General features: G+C 35.1%; 1 protein-coding gene across 2 annotated transcripts in view; it reads left to right on the top strand.

Moving 5' to 3' along the window:
• The window catches only part of RAB11FIP2 (RAB11 family interacting protein 2), a 61,639-nt gene that overhangs the window by 19,938 nt on the left and 23,881 nt on the right, over window positions 1–17,820 (top strand). Inside the window, exon 4 of one of the 2 annotated variants that reach the window (XM_023495668.2) lies at window positions 4,405–4,734. The exons of the other annotated variant lie outside the window; for it this stretch is intronic. Coding sequence (XP_023351436.1) covers window positions 4,405–4,734 — 330 coding nt within the window. The remainder of the gene's footprint in view (window positions 1–4,404; window positions 4,735–17,820) is intronic. 2 annotated transcript variants of the gene reach the window in all.

Raw genomic sequence — 17,820 nt, 5'->3', positions numbered from 1 at the left:
TGTCAGGGGTTGGGGGGTTGGGGCGAAGGAAATCATTCTTCACATAGAATTTGACACGAGAGAAAAATAATTTAGTTTTCAAAATTAAATGATATATTTTCAGACTTACGGTACAGTATTGATAAGCTCCTATCTCTCTTTGGAACAATTATACTCTAAGCAAGAACAACAACAAGAAAAACCCTGTCCAATTACCATTATTGCACAAAATTAATGAGTAGTTTAAAAAAATGGAAATAAGATTTTTGTACAGCTTATCTAAGTATTTTTTTAAAAAGTTCAATTAACAAATAGATTTAGTCAACCTTTTCACATGATTTTATACTCACATTACTTTACCCAGTTATATATTTCTTAGTTATATGGTAATGTTTTAAATATTTGAAACTTAAACCTATTTACATATAAATCATGGATACATTCTAAGTTATCAATTCATTGGCATCTAAAAAGCATGTTTAGGCCTCAGTTATAAGAGAGTATACCTATCAAATGACTGTGACCTTAAGAAGAGGAAAATATCCATTTTACATATAGAAATATAAGTTATTAAAGGAACAATTAGGATTTTTGTTTGCCTGGTCTTTATAGTATTGTGAACAAAGGATTATTAGTTAGCCAAAATTAATTAATTGGAAGTCTGAATCAATCATTGTAAATTGTAAAGAGAACTGTATGTTCAAAGGAGCAGCAGTCCTGTTGGGGGCAATATTAGAATGTCAGCTACTCTGATATTTGAGAGAATTTACAAAATAATAGCAGCCTTAGCAAAGATATTGTTGTCCAGAATCTAAGAAATTATTTAACCACATTTAAGCAGTAAAATCAGATAAAAAAATTTAGATTAAAAAAATAGAAGGCATGTTCTCAAAATAAAATTCTCTCCCTGATTCTTATCAGTCTTCACTAATAAAATGTCCCTTACATTGCAAACAACTTTAATTCACCATGTATAGTTCCCTTGAATTTATTTCTTCCTCATCCTATTTCATAGCACTTTATTTATAAAATTAATTTTCTTTGTATTGATGGTTGTCATTTAAATATTACATTTTTAAAGAAATCCTACTCTTTCTCAATAAATCATTCCATGAAACAAAGTTTAAAGAAAGGTAAAAACAGTTCAGCAAAACTTAGAATAATCTGACAGCATGTACAATAATACATACATCACAGTCCTTCACTCAAGACAGTATGGTAGAATGTTCATTTTTCTCAGTAATTAAATAATATTCAGCTAACTTGTGTATTATATTTTGTTTTAAGTCATACTTAACTTTCATTCTTTAATGATAAAACAGAGCTACTAAATTTAAGAACATGTCTAATAGATGTTGCTCTGCTGAGTAACTTTTTTTTTTCTTTTTGCTGAGGCAATTGGGGTTAAGTGACTTGCCCAGGATCACACAGTTAGGAAATGTCAGGTGTCTGAGACCTGATTTGAACTGAGGTCTTCCTGACTTCAGGGCTGGTGCTCTATCCACTACCTAACTGCCCCTAAATACTCATAACTTTTAAGCTATGTAGACACCAAGGGCCTTAAAAATATAGAAATCTAACAGAAATTAAAATCAGTTGGAAGCACACTGAGATAAATGACATTCCTGCTAATCTATCTGCTACTAGAGTTGTACTGGAGATGCTTTCAGGGAGTCTGTGTTCCAATACTTGATTTTAGTACACAAAGCATTATTTCATTCACATATATAATTGTCTGCAGAACATTAAATACAAAAGAATAACAGGGTAAGGACTCATCTCAGTATTATTTCTATCTAAACTCCACAGAAAGGTAAGATCAAGTTGATTAATAATAATAAGGTTTGCAAAGTGCTTTACAAATACCATTTGATCTTCACAACAAACCTGTCAAGTAAATATTATTATCTCCAATTTACAAGTGAGGAAAATGAGACTGGCCACATAGCTAGTTAGAATCTGAATGGGATTTGAACCCAGAAAGTCCAGCACTAGAAATAAAGGAACAGAAAGCCAAAAATAAATCTGACAGTGAACTCTGGATCTTAGAACAGGTTTTAAAAGATTTAGGGAAAAGATGGGGTATCCTACTGTATCAGTTATGTATCAGTAGGATACATATATCCATATGTACAGGATATGTCAGCCCATGGGGAAAAAACTCTTAAAAGTGAAATTTGGTTACACTAAGAGAAATAATTCTGATGAGAAGGAAAAGGGAAGAGACCAATGTAAATATGGAAGAAATTCAGTCATCTTACAATTGTAATATGTATAAGTGTGTCACACACAAACTCAAAGGAAGTAATACTGAATATAGAGCAGTAACAGAAAATATTAAGAATTTTAATAGAGCTAAAGCTCTGTATGAGGTGAAGATAACAAACATTGCCAAAAATGGTAATGACAAAGCATTGTGAAAGAACTGTTCCAAGGAAAAGAAGGTCAAAAGAGGATTGGGACAGTAGCTTAAGATAGATGGAATGATAAAATGATTTAAAAAATGAGAGAAAGCATACATACTCAGCTTTTCCTTTCTTTGTAATATTTTTCTTCCAAGTAAAATAATTTTGTAGTGAAAAGGACAAAAAAAAAAATGTCTAACTGGGAAGTTGAAACTAAAGAATAGTAGGGAGATAGTAGTCATTGCTGAAGATGCATTCAAGAAGTTACACTGAGATTTACTTCAAGTCTCAGGTATTTGAAGAACTGAAGGATTTGAGTCCTAAGTTATTGTTAATGATTTCTGAAAGATCATACAGAATGGGTGTTAAAAGCATGTAAGGTAATATTTTTAATTTTCAAAATAGGGAGGAGAATGCAAAACCTGCAAAGTGTAATTCAGTAAATTTAACCTAAATTCTTGCTGAAATTCTTTTTAAAAATGTTTAAAAGAATTAGTAGTGAACTTCTAGAAAACAAAGCATAATCATCAAAAGATAACATAGCTTTTAGACCATGCTAGAATAACCTCATTTCTTTTTCTGATAGGGAAATAGTAGAGTATGAGGTTTTGCACAGTTTTTGACAGTCTCTTAATGCTAGCCTTGCTAACAGGATGGATAAATAGAAACTAAAAGTGTAGTCGTTTGGATTGATGAATAGGAGAAACAGTGAAGAATCAGTATATCCAAGTTCTCCACAACTACTCCATTCCAACACCTTAAAAAAAATTACAAACTTAAGTTGTGAAGGGGATATCCAAAAAGAAAACACGTTATTTTTTCAGCTTAGATTAGCTTAGATCTTTGGATATAGGACTTCTATTCTAGCCAAGAAGGCACTGATATTGACTTTAAGTCAAATGAAGCTATGTCATAACTAGAGCAAATGGTAATAATGGATCTAGAAGGGAACGGATCTGACCCTAGACAAGTGGAAGGAAGACAGAATCCAACTAATAGCTCTGTTGCTCTGACTTAGTATGGACTGAGGAGAGGACCTGCAAGAAGGGGCATCTGACCTGGGCCTGAGGCTGTGTATTTACTTAACAAGAAACAGGAATTGAATTAAGTAGCAGCTGTATGGTTCTTATTCTACAGCCAGATTTCAGATTTTTGCCTTTAACCAGAGAGAGATACTCAGACCAAGGCTAAGTCTGTAGTTCAATCACTATGAACTTAAATAATCTTGCAGCTAGCTGAATGCCTACTTGTAGGGCAAGGGCAAATCTACAGCATTGTTTCTCAGACTCAAACCCTGGTCAGAAGAGCTTGCAAAAGCTTATGCCAGGATGACAGCAATCAGGCTTAAAGCAAAAATCATAATGATTTGAGCACACTTTAAGTCTGCAGATCATAGGCCTAAGCTGTCTGTGAGGCCTTTGAAGAAGAAAGCATACAATACTTGAAGAAAACAGCAGCAGGAACCCAGAGAATTCAAATCAGGACTAACCAAGCCTTATATATTTTCTCCAGAAGTACACAGAACTGGACCCTAATATGAAATCCAAGTTTAGGAAGAAAGATATAAGAATGAATAGCATAAAAAAAATCCACCATAAAGAATTGTTATGGAGACAAAAAAACATTCAAGACATACTTGGAAGAAGAGAATGACTTCAACAGACATAAAGACACAAAGAAAAAGTAGCCACAAGGTCAACTAGAATTCCTGGAAGAAATTTGAAGCAAGAATTTTTAAAAGAGCTGAGGTGCAAAGTATTAGCAAATTAAAAATAATAACGTGTCACAAAGATTATATATAATGAGCAGGTTAGATTGTATATTAGGAATGCAGGGGTTGGTTCAATATTAGAAAAACTACCAGTAGAATAAACAAATTACAGGCAACAAAACTTAAATGTTCCTCCTTCGTTTTTGAAGAGCACCAGTGACATCATGGAGTGATGTCTTGACACGAGCATGAATTGGATTTGAGTGAGGCAGAGTTGTACAAAGTTACCAGCCTCACTTTCTCTTCCAGAGTCTTCCAAGTCCAGTGGCAAGGCAAAAATCAAGAAGACTCGCGATGGTTTGGAATGCACTGGATGACCTTGGCGTCTTCAATATCTGACCAAGCTCTGAGTGTTCCACAGCGCCTGCTTCAGCCACCTTTATGGCCATTGGAACAAGTTGTTCTTATCCACCCATTTGGTCAGAAGAAGTCTTCACACGCTTGGGATAGACATCCCTCTCACTCCCTCACAGGAGGTTTGAGGCCTGTCAGATATCCTCAACCTGGTTTAGCTCATCTGCCAAGACGTTTTTACCAGCGTGTGGCTGCTACACATGCTAGAGCTTCATGGAGCCACAGGTGAGAGTGGGTGAGAGATAGGTATTAAAGTTGGGTGAGCAGCCTTGAAAAGGGCTTAGCAAGCCCTCACCTCAGAAGTGCTTGGGGTCTCTGAACACTGTGTGCACTGTATTATGACAAAAGATGAAGAAAGAGCTTTTGACAAGAAACATTATCTTATAATATTCCTACTAAAAATGCTAAAAACATGAAATGGACCTATATTTTATCTAATAATTAAGAATTATCTGTCTGAAACCAAGAGCCAACATTACATATGAAGTAGAAATATAGAGGCCTTTGTAATAAGAGAAGTAAAGCAAGGATCTCCACTTCATCTCTGCTAATTGACATAAGTTTAGAAATATTAACTGTAGCAATAAGATGAGAAATTGGGGGAAAACACAGGCAAAGAAGGAAGAAAATTAACATATTTTGAAGGTAAGATAGTTTTAGATAAATCTAGAATATCAACTAAAAACAGTGTCAACACAGCAACATGTAAGAAGTGTATAAGAATTATTAGCATTTTCCCAATTATTTAAGTCTGTCTTTATTTGTATAAAGGGTACTTTGTATTTATACAGTTCCTATTTGTGTCTTGGAAAGTAAAATCCCATAATGTCCTGTATTAAATAGAATTTGAATTTCTATATCTTCCTCTTGGATTTTCCTCTTGGATTTTGTTGGTATTATACAGAAATTGCATATAATTCATAACCTGGGAAGAAAAACAAAAATGCAAAATGTTGAATGTAATTTCCCAGTGTTCTTTCTTTTGGTGTAGCTGCTTCTGTCCATCCTTGATCAATTGAAACTGAGTTAGATCTTTTTGTCGAAGAAATTCACTTCCATCAGAATACATTCTCATACAGTATTGTTGTTGAGGTATATAATGCTCTCCTGGTTCTGCTCATTTCACTTAGCATCAGTTCATGTAAGTCTCTCCAAGCCTCTCTGTATTCATCCTGCTGGTCATTTCTTACGGAACAATAATATTTCATAACATTCATATGCCACAATTTATCCAACCATTCTCCAATTGATGGCATCCACTCAGTTTCCAGTTTCTGGCCACTACAAACAGGGCTGCCACAAACATTTTGGCACATACAGGTCCCTTTCCCTTCTTTAGTATTTCTTTGGGATATAAGTGTGGGAATTAATTTTGCTTGACATGTATTTGTTACAAAGTTTTGTTCCTTTTTTTCCTGTAGGATTGGAGGAATAGTAAGAGAGAGAAAATAGATTTTTGTTCACTGAAAAAAATTTTAAAGGTCCAAAGTATTAATATTTCTTTAATATTCAATATCAACTTGATAGATTTATCGTCAAACAAATCAAGAATTTGTACTGTTCCTGTGCTATTTATTTTAACCAGTAACTCAATAGTTTATCAGTAGATGACAGTCAAGATAGCAAATTTATCAAACATGCAAGTTGTAAAGTTAGGAAGTTTAACTCGTATGTTATACTGGTTAGACAAAAATCTTGATAGTTTTTTTTTTTTGATAGGTTTTTAATACTATTCCAATTTAATCACATGGAATGTACACAAATAAGCCTTAGGCCTTAAACCTGAGGTCCAAAAAAAAAAAAATCAGCTTTACAAGTAAAAGAGAATGTAAATCTTGACTCTGTTGCTATGAAAAAATCTAGGGGTTTTGGTTGAATATTGACTTGATAGATGAGTCCAAAATGTGATAATCAGTTCAAAAAGTTGATGGAGTTTTTACTGCATTAAGTGAGACAACATTATCTAGAACATGGGAGTTGAAAATCCAATAGTGTCTTTTCCTTGTCAGAATTTATTTGGAATAGTGTGTTAATTTTTGGGAAGGACATTAATAAGTGGAAGTGTACCTAGACAAACAAAGAACAAAGAAAAGTCTTCAAAAGAATGCAATGTGAGCATAAGCTGAAGGGACAAGGAATAAGTGGGTTATAGAGAAAACATTAGAAATATTTCCATTAATGATAGTGACAACAGTGAAACAAATCTACTGGGATGTAACCATTATTTATTAATGATAATGACAGTAATTAAAGACAACATATCTTTGGGGATATAGTCAAAGGAATTCTTAAGTGAAAATTTATAAGCAATTTTATCAATAAAAGAATAAATCAGTAATTGGGTATATAAATAGAATAACAGAAAAGCAATAAAAATCCTTAACGAAGCAGCTGAATAGAATCTGAAAATCAAAGAATAGATTAGCATATAATAAAAAACCATGATTAATAAAAAAAAATGAAAAACTACTAAGGGAAGACATAGCATTAAATAAACTTTTAGCTAATGTGATTTTTAAAAAGAAGAAAACTAAATGACTAGTATCAGAAATGAAAAAAGCCAATTCCCTACTAGTGAGGAAGAAACAAGTTATTTGTCCACCAATATGCCAATTAAAAAAGCATATTTACAAAAATATGAAATGCCTAGATTAATAGAATAAGAAATGATTTAAACTCAATCTCGGGAAGATAAATTTTAAGTTAAATTCTCAAAGGACAAAAATGACAAGACCAGATGGATTTACAGATCAAATTCTATCAAACATTTAAAGAACAATTTAAATGGTGGTCAGAGTGGTAGAGATGGTCTGACTTAACCAATCATGTTGTCCCTTATCTTTCCCTCTGGGTGCCAGCTGCTTCAGTCAGGCTGAATTGTCTTTCTCTCATGTGGCAGTCAGTGACAACTGATGGGAATGGCTGGCCCTTCCCCACAAGAATTGCTTCTCTTGATGATGTTTGTGAGGGACTAGAAGGAGCCCAACCATTGATTTACGGATTACTGCCACTCTTAGGGCTTCTATACCCATCTGCCTATTGGTGACAATTGGTCAGCAGTTATTGCTAATGGTGATGAGGAAAATAACTTCTCCCTTTTATCAGGGCTGGAGGGGCTGGGCTGAAAGCAGGTTTGGAGGAGATTGCTTTTCCCAAGGCTCTTGGGCTCAGACTCCTTTAATTGTCTCTATCAGAATTCAGTATAAGACTGAAGTCCTAGCGTGGTAGCTGTTGTTTTTTTCTTTTTTCCTTTTTGCATTTAAAAAGTATTTTATTTCCCCCCAATTACATGTGAAGATAGTTTTCAGCATTCACTTTATAAGATTTTTTAGAGATTTTAATCTTTATTATAATCTTTCCTCCCTCCTCCCCAAGAAACCAAAAAGAAAAAAACAAAAAACCTGAAAATAATATGCTTCTATCTACATTCAGGCTTTATAGTTCTTTTTTCTGGATGCGTTAGCATTTTCCATCATGAATCTTTTGTAATTGTCTTGAATCATTGTATTGCTGAGAAGAGCTAAACCTGCCATAACTGATTATAATGACACAATGTGTGCTGTTACGCTATACAGTATTCTCCTTGTTCTGTCATTTTAGTCATATCTGACTTTCATGACATTAGGGGTTTCTTTGCAAAAATACTGGATTGGTTTGTCATTTCCTTCTTTCGCTCATTTTATAGATGAGGAGCTGAGGCAAACAATGTTAAATGACTTACTCTCTAACAAGTTTTTAGCTACTTTTGTTCCTTCAGGCAATTATGGAACCAATTATCATATGGTATGAATAGAGTAGTAAATAAAACAAACTTTTATTTTAAAAAATTTAATATACTTAGTAAATGGAATCTTTTGATTTAATTAAAATACCTGTTATATCTTTAATACTGCCCTTTTAAAAATCAAAATACTATAAAATGCATTCAAAACTAAATACACGGTACATATTTTTTTATCATTTTTTGATACTGAAGATATGTCAAGATTTTATATCTGGAAGTATGTAATGCCAGTGAATAATTCTGGGGAACAGAAAATACTCAAAAAGCTGGATAATGTAGTTGATAAAATGCTGAACTTGGATGTAGCAAAGATCTGAATTTGAATCCTGCCTCAGACTCGGATTGTGTGACCCTGGGCAAGTTACTTAAAACTTTTTTTAGCTTTAGTTGTCATAACTAAAAAATGGGAATAAAACATAGCAGCTACCATAGGTAGCTTATCATAGCTACTTTGTGTGTGTGTGTGTGTATACACACACACACACACACATACATACATACATACATACAATTCATAGTTATTCTCTGCCCTTCCTCAGTAGTGTGTTGGGCACCTGTCTATTGGACAAAGAAGTTTATCTTCCAATGTCTTTTTTTCTTTCCATCTAATAATGTCTACAGGGTTTTCTTGGCAAAGATACTGCAGTGATTTGCCATTTCTTTCTATAGTGGATCATCTTTTAAGAACTATCCACTATGGCCTATTGTATCCTGCACAAGCAATCTTATTCCATCTTATATTTTCTAAAAGATTGTCCCCCTCTATTATTCTCACTCTCTGACTTAATCTCCCTCTCTACTGGATATTTCCTTACTACCTTGCAAACAAAAAAAATTGACTTAATCCTTTCATCTCCGCAATCATCTTTTATCTTTTCTGCTTTTGTGATCAAATTCCCTGAAATAATCAGTCTCGTCTATTCCTCTTCCCCTCTCACCCCTTTTTAGTGTTATATTTTACTCTGATACGTGCTTGTTATACATACTCTTTGATCCACTGACACTGGTCTCCAATAAGACTTGGCTTCCTCCCTGGGCCTGAAATACTGTCCCCTCCTTATTGCCTACCAATTGTTGACTTCCCTGGCTTCTTTTTGATACCCATCTTAAATTTTATCTTCTGTTACATGGTTGGGGAACCATTTTTTATGCCATTTGGCAGAAAGGGCCATTTGGATGTTAAGAACGTAATTTGCGGACCATTCTCTTGAATTATCACAGAATACAATTCAAGCAGTGGAAGTTGGGTCTAGTTTGCAGCTCATTTGCTTAGGTGCTCTTAGCAAATAATCTTGCTGGCCTTCTATGACCCCTGGGCTGGAGGTTCCCCCACCCATTGTTCAGTAGGAAACCTTTCCCTATGCTTCTTAATTTTAATGCCTTCCTTCTTAATGATTTCCTGTTTTTCCTGTTTGTATTTGCTTTTATCTCCCCCAATAGCTTGTGAGCTCCTTGAAAACAGGGGCTGTCTTTTGCCTCTTTTTGTATCCCCAGGACTTAGCATAGTGCCTATCATACAAGAGGCACTTGGTAAACACTTGTTATTATTTCATCCAGATGTTTTATGATTTAGCTCAAGTAGTATTTTCTTACATATGCTTAAATCCTTTGAAGAATGCAAAAGAAATGTGTGACAACTGTAAACCTTAAGATGAGTAATCTAACTGGAGAGATAAGATACATTTTCAGGAACGATATAGCATATAGTAAATGCCACAATGAGTTTATAGTAAAGAAGTACTATAGGCATTCAAAGAAAGAAAAGCTCATTGTCAGTTGAAATTGTCCGAATATGTTTTGTGGAAAAGATTTAGTTTGATCTGGTCCTTAGAGAATGGATAGGATTTAGAGAAAAAGAAAAGAGGCTGGAGGGAGGGACACAGGGCAGTTCTCTGTGCAAGAGAACCAATATGAAAAAAAATGCACTTGGGAATGGTAAAAGACAAGATTGGATAGGCAGTGTAGTCAAGGTTACTGATTTAGAATGCTAAAAATTTCAGACTTTAGTCTACATATATATCTGTTGACCATTTCAAGAAATTTGATTCAAAGATTTTTTTACTTATTTATCTTTTGGTATCTAATTTTATTTGTCGAGAAGCTTTTCAATTTTAGGTTGCCAAAATTATCAGTTTTATATTTTATAATTACCTCTATTTTTTATTTAAGCTTACTTTCTTCAGTTATTAGTGCAAAAGAAATTTATAGTACACTTGTGAAGAACACAGCTCTCCTGTTAATAAATACATCTTTGTATGTCACAAGCCTCATTCTTCCTAAAACATCAGTGAAATTACTTGTAGGGAAAAAAACTGTCAAAAGTAATATTCTTTTATATGTTGGCATTTTCTGTGACAAATAATTTCTGTTCAGTCTATTAGGACAAAAAAAAATCTACTCTTTATGTGTATTATTTTGCGGAGCATGTATTATTACATAATGCAACAAATTCTTCTAACAGAAATTTCATAATTCTGGAATTTTGCATTACTGATGCCCTAATTCTTTGGCTCTCAATACTCTTTTAAACTAGTAAACTTTTCATATCATTTCATATCATTCATATGATATATCATTATACTTACTATTTTGTTATTATGTTAGTGATATGATTATACTTGAATAAATTTTCCTTTTTGATAGCAAATACAAAAATATGGATAATCTCAAAGCTATATATTAAAGAAACAGTCCTTTAACGTATTTCTCTAATTTGTTTCATTTTGTGGTTTGTATCATTATTCATTTCTGGAGGAGATTAAAAAGGTTTACTATGCTGAATCTGTTGTCCATAATCTTTACTGTTACTGACCACAAGTTTTAATTGTCTTGCCTGTGAGATCTCATAAAACAGCCTGTAGGGCTGTTTTTTCCTATGAGAATATTAATGAGTAATTACTGTTTTTCCCTAAGGGCTGTTATATATTAGGTTCTATTTTGTCATCCTTTTGGATTCATTGTACACACACTAACCCAAGGGAGATGAGCACACTGTTTTAGTCTATAACACCATTAATTTGGGATGGTACTTAAATCTCTTAAAAAAAAAAGAAAAGAAAAATGATAGCAAATATATATCTAAAATTCTCTAAGGCTTATAATATACTAACATTCTCTAGTTTGTATACAGTTTTTTTTTTTTCTCTAGAGCCTTTAATTTATTGCTTGCTTTCTATAAAAGTTAAAATAATCAGTTTTCAAAATGTAAATGTATTTTACATGTCTGTAGGATATATATGAATTCTGACCTCTTCCTGAAGGACTTATACTTAATAATAAGATGATACAGCAACTTTTTGGTCCTCAGTAATGAGCCTTGTATTAAAGATAATTGGGGATATACTCCAAATAAACCAAGTATAACATAGTCTGTAAAAGGAATTCAGGAGAAAATTTTCTTTCTTTAGTATTCTTCTAGCACCTTCTCTGCCTTCTTAAAAGCAAAGGTCATGAAGGAGATTTTTCTTTCTCTCATCCCCTCTACTTCCCTCTAAAGAGTAGGTATAGTCAATCAGAACATTTGCTTGCTTAGGCAAACCTGAACCTTTGGCTGTTTACTGCCCAGGTATGTTTTCTACCTGAAGTATCATTCGCTTTCTAGTGATGTTAAAAATTGGGTGTTTCCAGCCTTGTCAGTTATTTTATGAGTTCAAAGGTCAAAGGCTTCTAACTCAGATGCTAGTTGCCCACAACTAGAAGATTATTGATATAGCACTCCTTCTCAGAAATGTAATAACTACTAAAGAGATGTTAAAGCTGAAATGACTTCAGTAGTCTTAAACCATCCAGAAGATCTAGGTTTTGTGATTTGCTCAAACAGCACAGATCCTCAGTGAATATTATTAAATATCTACTTCAGTATTTTCAAAAAATTGTCTTTTGGGGTAATACAATGTGTATTTTGGAACAAATTGGAGTTTTTGAAGTAAACATTATAGCAGTAATAACTGTACCCTAAAATCTTTTCCAACTAGTTGTCAATCTTCATATTTGAAGATGACTAAAATAACATCATTATGTTGCATCGTGTACAATGTGCTTGACTGTGACTGATCAGACTAATATTAGTTCAAAAGGCTCTACCACAGGTCAGGTACAAATAGTCTGTGTGAATTTTTAAAATGGAGATGTATATAAATTTGTGCATCTAATATTCTTCTTTTGATCTATTGCATTTCTGCTTTGCTTATAGAGCACAGTTCCATCTTTAATGTAAACTTATGATGCTGGGTGGTCCTGAGCTAGTGACTTCTATGTCATAAAATGGATTCTAGAATTCTTCAGAGAGAGCCCGAGAGAGTGTCTTCTAACCTGTGTGGATGCTTGCCTTGTATGAGTTCTCTGTAAATTAGATTTTTTTAGGCAGATGTATGATGTCATGGTCCTCTTTGAGAACAAAGGACAAAAAACAGTAATTTGAACAATGTTGGTAGCCTGTTAGAGTTGCACTCTCTGCAGTAGGATGTGAATACTTGGCAAGTCAGCTCGAGAAAGGATGGTACCTCATTTTGCCAGATGATCTCAGAATCTTCCTAAGAAAATGGTAGTGGTTCTGTTTCCTGGCATGGCTAGGGTAAGCTATTCAGTTTTCACAGGCATTCAAGGTCAGCACAATGGCTGTATGGTCAGCATTCTAATAACCCTTTACTCCTACACTTTTCTTTGGAGCCTCCCAAACACCGACTTAGCTTTGGCTGCTACAATCTGATCACTTATGTATACATCTCTAGAATGTATACTTGCTCGTCCATAGCATTCAAAATTTCTCCATTTATTATAACCATTGGTTCCACATATGGATGGTGTGCTGATAGAGAATCTTTGTTTTCTTGGTGTTATTTGTTGGGCCAAAATCAGTACAAGTGAGTGATTCATTCTCTTGCATCTCATCCTCAGAGGCTACATTGAATGCACAGTCTTCTACCAACAAAAACTCATGTCCCAGTTCTTCCTATAAGATTGGCTTGTACTTTTCAGGTCAAATAATTTAACCCTCAATGTGGTGGTGACTTTGATGACATTTTCCTCCCAATTGGAGGCACTGGCATCTGACAACATCTGGCAATCTGGCTAGAAGCATAGAAGCAAGCACACATCCCTGCTTCATTTCTTTGGTGACTGCAAAAGTTTGAGAGCATCATCCATTGACCAGAACTTGGGCAGACATTCCATTTTGCAACATAATAGAACTTCTCCAGACAACCAGATGTTGACATCATTTTCTAAAGACCTTCACAATACAACCAATAGAATCAAAGGCCTTGGTCATCAATGAATGTTGTGTGCAAAGCCCTTCTGCCCTGTCACTTCTCTTGGAATTGCTGGGCAGCAAACACCATGTTGACTGTACCTTTTTGAAGCCACACCAGCGCTTAGGCCTGTGACTATCTTCTAGCTGAAGAATCGGCCTATTAAAGAAAACCCTGGCTAGTATCTCGTCCTGCCTTTGATTCCTTTATAGAGATGGACAATGGAAGCATCTTTGAACTTTTAGTGGATAACATTCTCTTGTCATATAACTCAGAAGATTTCACTCAGTTTTTGTGTGAACGGTAGACCCCTCTACCTTGTAAATATCTATTAGAATAAGATCAGCAACAGGTGCTGTGCCACATGAGAGGAGCTTAATGCCATTCAAAACTCTTTGAGATAAAGTTTAGGTTGAGAGAGAATGACTTCAACCTGAAGTAGAGTCAGTGGCTTCTGTACTGATTGATAAGTCTATTGAGAACCCTATCGAAATGCTCAGCTTATCTCTCCAGCATCCTGTCTTTATCATCAGTCAAATTAATTTTGATATTTGTGAGCATTGTGGCCCAGTTGAGAAAATGCTGCATTGTATCTCTGAAAGCTTCCTCCTTTTTCACTTTACTTTTGCCAACCACGTGTTGGCTTAGCTTTCCCTCCAAGTTCATGCTGTTGGAATAAATTGTTCTCATTTGCTCATTTTGCTGGGGGAAGCCTTCTAATGTTTAGCGTGGACACTCTCCCTAATTCATTGTTTGAGGTCGGTAAGTTACCCTCAACCTGGTTAGTCTGTCTCCTGAGATGGTTTACAGGGTATAGCTGCTGTGCATGCTGCAGCTTCTTGGAGCCATAGCTGAGGTTGAGTGACTGCTTGGATGCCAAAGGTAGAAAACAGCCCTGAAAAGGACTCACTGGCTCTCCCACCAGTGGTAATAGTCTTTTCTGAACACTCTTAACACTCCTTTTTAAAAGCAAACTCTTAACTAAACTAAAAAAAAAAAAAAAAAAAAACCTGAAGATTGATATAGTATCAAATTGAGATTTCTTCCTTTCTTCTGATACTACTTGATCTGAATAATAGATGTATTAAGAAAAGGCTAGCACAGGCTCCAAGAAACTGAACCTCGTAAAACCACCTCAGTAGAAAGTTTAAACCAGATTAAGAGTAATTGATGGGCTTCAAACCTGTCAAGGATTTAGGGGAATATTTACCCCAAGCATGGGAAGACTTCTCTCAGCAGAATGGGTAGGTGAAAAGAGTTTGTTCCATTGGCCACAAAGGGGACTGACACAGGTAATGTGGAACACTTAGAGCTTGAACAGGTATCCAAGATGCCTGCCATCGTTAGCATTCCAGGCTATGGCCAGCCATTTGGATTTTTGTCTTGCCATGAGACTTAGAGGTCTCTGGAAGAGAGTGAGGCTTCACTTAAATCCAAGTCACATGCAAGTCAGTCCATCATCCCATGATGTCATTAGCCCTCTTTGAAAACAAAAAGCAAACAACAATAACAATATATGCTCTGTCTGATAACACATTGCTTTTTTTTGTCTGATAATCTGCTGCTTATCTAGCCTTGAGCTTGCTTTTGGGAGACCTGGATTTTTGTATACTGCCTCAGGCAGGCAGTAATTGTGTGGTGATGAACAAATCCCTTAGGTTCCCCCTAGCTGCCTGGAAAGTCTTTTACAAACCATCAAGTGTTTGTTCATCTTTACCTAATCAATCACAGCCTGTTTTTTTTTTTTTGTTAGAAAGAAAAATCACATTAAAATTGAGATTAGAAAAGGTTTCATTTTTGAGATTTTAAGAAAGAAACTTTAGAGCAAGGTACTGTTACAAGCAAAGCATGGAAGCTCCGAAGCTCGAATTATATTTGGGGAATGACAAGTAATCCCAGTAATGGCAAGTTTCCCTGGAGCCTATGATTCAATAGAGAACTGTGGAAAATCTAGGCTGGAGCCTGTCGTGGTTTGAGCCTAACTCAGGTTTTTCTCCTAGTACTTTATATCTGATAATGGAATAAAGCAAAACATTTTATTGGTTGTTTAACATTTGGCAAAATGTTTTATATAAAAACATAACTATAGAAAGTATTTTCAATAAGCTCATAAACTTGGCTCTAATAGAGTTGGTCTGCTGTGCATGTGTATGTGCGTGCATGTTATCCTGGGAATATCGTACCAAATCTGAAAAACCATACCTGTTTTGGTAGCTGTGTACGTAGGTGGCACAGGGGACAGAGTGTTGGGCCTGTTGTTAGAAAGACCAGAGTTCAGATCCAACTCCAGACACTTACTACCTGTGTGACTTTGGGCGAGTAACCTCTAGCTACTTCAGTTTCCTTTGCTGTATGGAGACAGTAAAAAAGATCAAGTAAAATAATATTTGTAAAGTGTTTAGCACAGTGCATGACACATAGTAAGTACTATCTTCATTATTATTATCATTGCCTTTCATGACCAAAGGTGACCAAGAAGCTTTATTAGTATGCCTTCCAAGAAGCTGAGTTTACACTTGAACTTTATCACATAGGGCAAATCTAGTCTTGGAGTCCTTTGGGGGTGGAGGGTGAAGAAAGGAGAAAACCAGTGTAATCTCTTTGGAGCCAAATAGATCGTGAAAGGAATAGGGTTCTGAGTCGAGAGTCAGAAAGACCTTACATACATACTTATTAGTTCTGTGACTAAGTCTCTTAACTCCAGACTTCCTCAGTTTTCCTCAACTGTAAAATGGGGATCATACCTCCCTGGGTTGTTATGAGAATCAAATAGGATGAGGAGTTTTTTCAAGGAGTATTTAAAAGTTGTGATTTAGAGATAAATTGGTATGGTGGAAAGAGCACTGGTTGCTCTGAAGTCAGAGAATCTGGATTCAAATCATACTTCTGTTGATTGTTAATCTTAGTACCTTAGTTTATCATCTTAGTGGTCTCAGTTTCCTCAGGTGTGAAAAGAGCTGGATGCACTAGATGACCTCTGAAGTCCTATTAAGCTCTATATATATGATACTGTGTTTCTCACATCAATCTGTCAGTGGTGAGTAGGATGGATTGTAACAGAAAGTGTGAAACAAGGATTGTGGATTATAGCAGAAATTGGAGTAGAAAGTAAAAATGTTAGAAAATAATTGACAGGACTGGATTATTTATTGAATCTAGGAGGCAAAGCCAGAAGTTAAGTCAAAAGAAACAAGGCTGTATGACAGAGAAGAATAATGGTCCTGCTAGCAAATGTAGAAATGGAGGAAAAGAACTGGTCTTGTTGGGGCAGAGCTTTAATCTCTCCCTCTTCCCTCTTCTCCCTTTCCTTTTGCTAAGGCAATTGGGGTTAAGTGACTTGCCCGGGGTCACACAGCTAGGGAGTGTTAAGTGTCTGAGAGTAGATTTGAACTCAGGTCTTCCTGACTTCAGGGCTGGTATCTACTGCACCACCTAGCTGCCCCGAGCTAAATTTCTCTTATAGTCAGTGGAGTTTAAGTTCCTGGTAGGATGTGCTACAGATAACTGGAAATAGGAAACAGAGCTTGGAAGAGAGTGATCAGGGCTGGAAATAGATCTCTATTTTAAGTTCATTTGCATAGAGAACTTGGGAATGAATGAACTGAGATTTCACAGCAAGAAAATAATGAGAAGGAAATAGGAATTGAGACAAAATCTTATATGGGAAAATCCTTGATTTAGAATCAAAGGACCTGGAACCAAAACCCAGCTCTTCAAATTTTATTTTTATTTATTAAATTTATTTTTCCAAATACATACAAATATAGTTTTCAGCATTCACCTTTGTAAAACCTCGTGTTCCAAATTTTTTCCCCTCCTTTTCTCCCTTTTCCCTCACCCAAACATCAAGCAATCCAATGTAGGTTAAACATGGACATATTCCAAATTCCATATTCATCATGCTCCACAAGAAAAATCAAATCAAAAAGGGTAAAAATATGAAGAAGAAAAAATCAAGCAAATAGACAACAACAAAAAGGTAAAAATATTATGCTTTGATACACATTCAGTGTCCATAGTTTCTCTCTGGATGCAGATGGCACTTTACAACACAAGTCTATTGGGATTGTTTTGGATCACTTCATACCTCGTTGTTGAAAAGACCCATGTCCATGAGAATTGATCATAGCATAATTTTGCTGGTGCTGTCTATAATATTCTGTTAGTTCTGCTCACTTCACTCAGCATCAGTTCATGTAAGTCTTTCCAGGTCTCTCTGATCATTTCTTATAGAACAATAATGTTCCATTACATTCATATACCATTACTTTTTTTAAA

Source organism: Sarcophilus harrisii, chromosome 2 (genome assembly GCF_902635505.1).
Source record: "Sarcophilus harrisii chromosome 2, mSarHar1.11, whole genome shotgun sequence".
Taxonomy (NCBI): Eukaryota; Metazoa; Chordata; class Mammalia; order Dasyuromorphia; family Dasyuridae; genus Sarcophilus; species Sarcophilus harrisii.
Note: the sequence above shows the minus strand (reverse complement) of the source record. Positions and strands in the feature narration are given on the sequence as shown.